At 34.3% G+C, this 6,867-nt stretch overlaps 1 protein-coding gene across 1 annotated transcript; it reads left to right on the top strand.

The window, feature by feature from the left end:
• The first annotated feature begins 21 nt into the window (after positions 1-21).
• Positions 22-1,930, top strand: LOC134262083 (glucoside xylosyltransferase 1-like). The gene is made up of 3 exons (XM_062744472.1): positions 22-167; positions 681-853; positions 1,353-1,930. The coding sequence occupies exons 1-3, from the start codon at positions 35-37 to the stop codon at positions 1,578-1,580; spliced, it is 534 nt and encodes a 177-aa protein (XP_062600456.1). The 5' UTR covers positions 22-34; the 3' UTR covers positions 1,581-1,930.
• The last annotated feature ends 4,937 nt before the right edge of the window (positions 1,931-6,867 follow it).

The following is a 6,867-nucleotide window of genomic DNA, read 5'->3' as shown; positions in this document are numbered from 1 at the left end:
TTTCAACACTTTTTCAGGGGTCAATTCCGGTGTAATGTTGATGAATTTAACAAGGCTTCGAAACTCAACTTGGCTTCCATCCATTGTGAATTACTACAAAGAATACAAACTGAAAATAACCTGGGGAGATCAGGATCTCATTAACATCTACTTTCACTTTCATCCAGGTGAGGGCGAATCTCAGAAATAATTTAACAATGTACCTGTACAGCGTGTACTGCGAGTGTGAGCCAAAGTATAAATACATAAGTATGAAGTTCAAGAAGCACCCCCATAGAATCTCTAAGTAATTACTTTGAACTAGGTGTCATTTGAAAGAACTTCATTCGTAGTCTCTATTTCTCATGGTTCAAAAGTTATGCATAAGGTTCAAAAAAGCTATTTTTAGCATATAAGTCACAGCCAAGGTCACAAGGTCATTGGCCTTGGTGCCATTTGAAAGAGTTTCATTAGTGGAGTATGCATACCAAATATGAAGTCTCTTTCTCTCACGGTTCAAAAGTTATGGCGAAAGTTAATGTTTGCAGACAAACAGACAGACAGGACAAAAAAATATATGCCTGGATCTATCAATCTGGGTGCATAAAAATTATATAATATTAGTTTACTTATGCAAAGATCACACATACATATATCTGTTTTCTAATAGCATGGTGATGTGAACAATTTTCTTTTCACAGATGAGCTTTATGTTTATCCATGTGAATGGAACTACAGACCTGATCACTGTATGTATATGAGTGTGTGTACAGGTGCAGAACGAAGTGGGGCATATGTACTTCACGGTAATCGACGAGCAATGCAGAATGATAAACAACCTGCATTTAAAGCTGCTTATTTAGCCTTTAAAGAAGTAAGTGACTCCACTGAGATAAAAAAAGTGACATTGATTTTGACATAAATTTTAACATAAATTTATTATATCTGAAGTAAATTTCATAAAAGAGTTAAAGATATGTTGAAGTATTTTTAATTTAAAAACATCAGTGTAACATATATTTGTACAGTTAAACCTCATTATCTCAAACACATCAGGACAAAGATAATAGATTTTAAAATATCCAAGGATTTGAAATAACAAGGTTAACAAAAAGGTAAAACAAAAAAGAGGCTGGGTCAGCCATGTCACTTTGACACACTGATGTTTTTTGTTTGTTTTCTTTTGAGATAATGAAGTTCAAGTGTATTTGGAAAATAAAATTTTTAAAGACTGTCTTTTGTTTTAATTGTCACAGGATTTTGATTGTATTATGCCAAAAATATTTATCAGAATAATGCCACTGTTATGCTTGTAACAACATCAATAATTCTTTCCTCCACATAGACAGTGTCATTTCTTCTCTTTTTTGCAGTATGATTTCCATCAGAAGATGAAGACATCCCTCCTTCCCCTCTTCAAGAGAAACTTGAGGCGACATCCAAGACGCCATGTGGACGTGTTAGACATATATTTTCAACCAGAGTTGCTCAATTTGTTAATCATGCTGAAAAATGACTCACTTGATTCTGAAGAAATGGTTGCAAGGCTGGCTGTTATCACAGATTTTTTAAATTTTGAAAAAAAAGATTCAATGATATGAGGTTTCCCTTCCAGTGGTATGGGCATAAATATAAAATAAGTTGGGGGTAGTAGCATGAAAATCAACTAGGTTTGTTTTCATTGTATTTTTCTTGTGGCTCAATAATGTAGCCCTATCTAGTTATTAATGAGTTCTTTTTGGAGGGGGGTTCTTTTTGTATTTTTTATCTGTTTTGGTCAGGAAACCCTCTCTTTAAAAAATCATCTGTTAAAAATATAAAGAAGGCTACATTATTACAGCTATTTCTTGGGTTGGTGGGGGGGGGCGTCAATTTACTATGAGGGAACATTTTTTATTTAGACTACAAGCTTGCCTTTATTTATGAGATACATCATCAGAAGATATGACATGGAAAATTGTACTGTCTCTTGCAGATTACATGTGATTGGCTGATAGTGATTCAGCCTTATATTTGAATGTGATATTCTTTTATAGACAGATTGCTTGAATTGTTTTGAATTGTCTCTGAAACATAGCTATGTATTCATTTCATTTACTGTATATCATTAACATTTTGCATGATTATTTTTGGGACAGATTGATACTGTATTTTTATATATTTATTTTTTTTTTTTTTTGCAAGATATGAAAATCATTACATTCAGTTGACTCCATTGCTTGCCTGAAAGTAAAAATAGATTTGAAAATGACTTTATAAAGATATTTTGTTAATGAAATTAAACAGAGTTGTAAACAAAAGTGATTTGTGTTCCCCTACAAATACCAGATAAAGTATGAACAAAAAGTCTATTTTATGTCAAGTTTCTTTAGACAACAAAAATTTCAAGCCAAACCTTGTTATTTACAAACCCCTTGGGAATGGAAAAAATGAGATATCCAGTTAATTAAAATATTAAGGGAAAGGGCATAAAATGAAAATCGTTTTAACTTTCAAGTCTTTTCAATTTACACCATATTACAGAATGAGATGCAGAAGTTCAATTGTAGTTTGATACCATTATAATGCATGTTTGACCATGTAATATCAGAAAGATTTCCTTGGTGTAAAGAAACCACCATATCAGGACTGAAAGGTCAAAAGCAGATCATCAGTATTGCCTGAGCAAAGCTGCACCCCTATGGAATCTAACCACTGTGGCATCGCACTTTGAAAAAATTACACACTTTGAAAAAAAATTTCAAAGTGCGTTAAAATTAGGACAAAATCAACACACTTTGAAAACATTTTCAAAGTGCATTAAATTTGGGAACATTTTCAGCTTCTTCTCTGAAACCACTGAACCAATTTCAACCAAATTTGGTATACAGCATCTATGGGTGAAGGGGAACAAAAATTCTGAATTTTATGGTCCCCGCCCCCTTGGGGCCTGAGGGATGGGGCCAAAACCACTAAAATTAATGAAATTTTTAAAAATCTTCTTTTACTTATGGACATCAAGCAGTCAAACTGTTGGCATGAATGTAATAAGCATTGAGTCTTCTACCAAAATTGTGAAATTCATGGCCCCAGGGTCAGGTGTTCTAGTGCTAGGGTGGGGCTCTATTGACTTTATAGTGAAAATGCATTATTTCTTTGAAAATCTTCTTCTCTGCTCCTAGGTATTAAATAAACTTACTAAGTACATAGTTATGATGAGCAAAAGTGCGTCTACCAAAATCGCGAATTTTATGGCCCCAGGGTCAGGGGTTCTGGTGTTAGGTTGGGGCTCTATTGATTATATAGTGAAAATGCATTCATTCTTTGAAAATCTTCTTCTCTGCTTCTGGGTATTAAATAAACTAACTAAGTACATAGTTATGATGAGCAAGAGTGCCTCTACCACAATTGTGAATTTTATGGCCCCGGGTCAGGGGTTCTAGTGTTAGGATGGGGCTCTATAATGATTATATAGTAAAATACATTATATCTTTGAAAATCTTCTTCTTTGCTTCTGGGTAATAAACAGATAAACTACCTTATATAGCTATGATGAGCAAGGAATCTTCTTCCAGAATTGTGAATTTCAAGGTCCCTGGGCCAGGGGTACCGGGGGGGGGGGGGAGCTCTGCTTATATACTGAAAATGAATTGTTTGAAATCTGCTCCTTAGTATTAATCAAACATTATTGATTAGTAAGTGTGCCTTTTCAAAAATAGTGCAATGTGTGGACCTAGGGTCAGGGTTCATTTGTGGTAGGGGCACTTTTGATTATTGCTGAATATTACTGATTAGTTGAAACGCATTTTCCCCCTACCCTGTCTATGGGTATTAAATAACAAAACTAAGCAATTGCTAAGTGTATACTCATGATTAGCAATGATGCCTCTTTCAGAATTGTGAATGCCATAGCATCTAGCTTAAAACATAAACCAAATTCAATTATTTGAGAGTTGTTGCATGATGCTCAGGTGACCTATAAGGCCCATGGGCCTCTTGTTCTTATACACATTACATAACCATTGGTAGCAAATTGAAAGTGCCCCCTCAAGTTAAGCTCCGATTTTCAATGCCTATATTATGTATATCTTTGCAAAACATTTTTGTGACTTCTTCAGGTACCGATGGCTATGCTACACCAAATATATGTATTTGCATAACTGGTGTGACGTTGAAAACTTTGAATAAATCTTAGTTTACATAAAATGCATGCAAACTGGAAAAAAAATAATTACAGTAAAACGTTGAAGAGAGAAAAGAATTTTCGAATCATAGAAAAATCAAAAACGCTCACTTTCACATCCTGAAGTGACCTCATCACCGAAGAGTTATTAAACAGGTTCAATTATGTATCATACCTAAGATTTGCAAGAAAATTTGACCAAGCCATATACTTTTTTTCAAAGTGCGTTAATATGGTCGATATTAACGCACTTTGAAAAGAAATTATATTTTTTCAAAGTGCGTTGATTTGGTCCCAAATTTAATGCACTTTGAAAAAAAAAAATTCAAAGTGCGTTGTAACAGTGCTCTTTTATTTAAAAGAAAAATTACAAGCAAAATCATATACTGACTTTCATTCTTTCAAAACACATTCTGTATTGAATTTTGAGATTCAGACTTATGGGCTTTCAGACTTTCAGTCTTTCAAACCTTATCATTTTCTAAAACTTTCGGTCTTTTAAACTTTTAGGCTTTTATATATATTTTCAGGCTTTTTATACTTTCACTCAGACTTTCAATCTTTTAGACTTTAAGGCTTTCAGTTTATTAATCTTTTTCAAAAAAACCAAATCTTTAAAAAACTTTTTAAAATGTGGTTTCAGTTCTTTCATTATAATCAGAGCTTGTGAGTCTGATCCCCTTCTTGTGTGTTAAATTATTAACATTTATATAGTCATTTGAATAAATAACATAATTTATCTCAGTCTATGAAAGTTTTTTTATTATTTGATTTGCACAACTTAAGCAAAAAACTGGGTTGTTATGAGATTGCTTAGCACTAGAGAACACAAAACTTTTTAAACTGTGGTTTCAGTCTTTTATTTATAGCTAACACAGAAATAGACGCTGGGTTCTCTTTACGTCTGACAGCTCGACAGATGGGGCATATAAGGCATAGCAACATACGTGTCCACAAAGAATAAAAGCAATTTGTAATTCTTCGTCTAAACATATGTGACATCTTCCTCGAGCCTGGATCTCGGTGGGGGTGAGTAGAGGTTTTATTTCAGGTAAAGTTTTATATCCCAACTGATCTATAGAAATAATGAACACATTCATCACCACCCTCTTCCTCTAATAGTATTGATGATGTAAGGACAATTAAGGTTCCAATAAGCATGTTCTACATAGGGATCATCGTCAGGATCCCATTGGGTTAAATTTAAACCACAATGAAAACAGGCAGGTAGTACTATCTCTCACTCTCCTGTAGTAAAATCCGGTTTTGGTCAAATTGGGTATTAACTCTTCTAAAGATTCGGGCCTAGCCATTCTCAAATGTAGCTTCTCTATTTAAGAGTAGAGCATAGTGGGGGTGACAAGGAGGCCCATCCGGTTCCTTAGAAATATCAGTCATGACTAAACTTTGGATTGTTTTTTTCCCCTTCTTTTTAAATCCCCCTTTTTTCCTACAAGAAAAATAACACGTAAAGTTTTTTATATTATTAAGAAAAACACACACACACACACACTCATTTTAATTTACCAGAAAAATATGCCTGTCTCTTACTTCCTTTCAATCAGTCAACTGTTTTTGAATGAATGTATCTATTGATTCAAATGTATATATTTAAATCACTAATGTCTTTTGCGTACATGAAAATTAAACGTAAAAAAACTACACATCTGTTTGATTTCTTGATACTCGATATTCAAAAAAAATATTTGTGCATGCATATCTGAGAGCAGACAGCTTAGGTTCATTAAATATCTTATTTCCAAGTAAAATTTCTTTCTTTATTTTCTCGAAATATTTTGGCGAAATGATACTTGCACGTACCGAATATAGAAAATATTTTTAGGTGTAAAGTCTCGGATTTATCCAAGTTTTTATTCAACCTGCCATCTGTAAAGCCTTTTCCTCTATATTTTCCTCTTTTACAAAATTTAATTTCATATAATAAGAAAATAAGCTCTTTCGTATATAGTATCATTATTTAAAAGCACATAAATCGCAAGCAAAAAGCAAGGGAGGAGGGGGGGGGCGGAATAATGGCATCATTAAAAAAACATTTTAGAATTGGCCAGCATAATCTCATGTTTTAACTCCATATTAAATGTGATTGTTTGAAGTAGTGGGGTGGGCTTATATAGATCACGGTTTGAATTTCGAGCGGAATGACGTCACCAAACTTTGAACCAATCAGAAGGCAGTATTTGAATTTTTGGTCACTTGACCCTACACTGGAAGGCCGGAAAACCGCAATTTTTGAATCATCTATGTTTTGCCCTTGAGTCAAGTGCAAAATGAAAGGTCTCGACGAGTAGAGGTCAGCCCGGGGGTGTTCTGGGGTCATCAAATGTAAAAATAAAAAAGTTCTCAGAAGTGTCGTGTGACATAGCAAATGAAAGGTCTCGATGAGTAGGGTCAGCCTGGTAGTGATCCGGGGTCATCAAGTGCAAATTAATAAAGTTTTCCATATGGTATCGTGTGACATATCAAATGGAAGGCCTCGAAAAGTAGAAGAGTAGAGTTCAGCCCAGGGGTGTTTCGGGGTCATTGAGTGCAAAAATGAAAAAGTTACCCAAAAGGTATTTTGTGGTATATCAAATGAAAGGTCTCAACGAGTACGGTTAAGCCCGGGGGTGTTCTGGGGTCATCAAGTGCAAATTCAAAAAATTACCCAAGAGTATGGTGTGACCGATCAAATGGAAGATCCTCAAGAGTAGAGGTAAGCCCGGGAT

The sequence above is a fragment of the Saccostrea cucullata genome, unplaced genomic scaffold, assembly GCF_032062105.1.
Source record: "Saccostrea cucullata isolate Sc308-1 unplaced genomic scaffold, CSIRO_AGI_Scuc_v1 ctg11744, whole genome shotgun sequence".
Classification (NCBI taxonomy): domain Eukaryota; kingdom Metazoa; phylum Mollusca; class Bivalvia; order Ostreida; family Ostreidae; genus Saccostrea; species Saccostrea cuccullata.
Note: the sequence above shows the minus strand (reverse complement) of the source record. Positions and strands in the feature narration are given on the sequence as shown.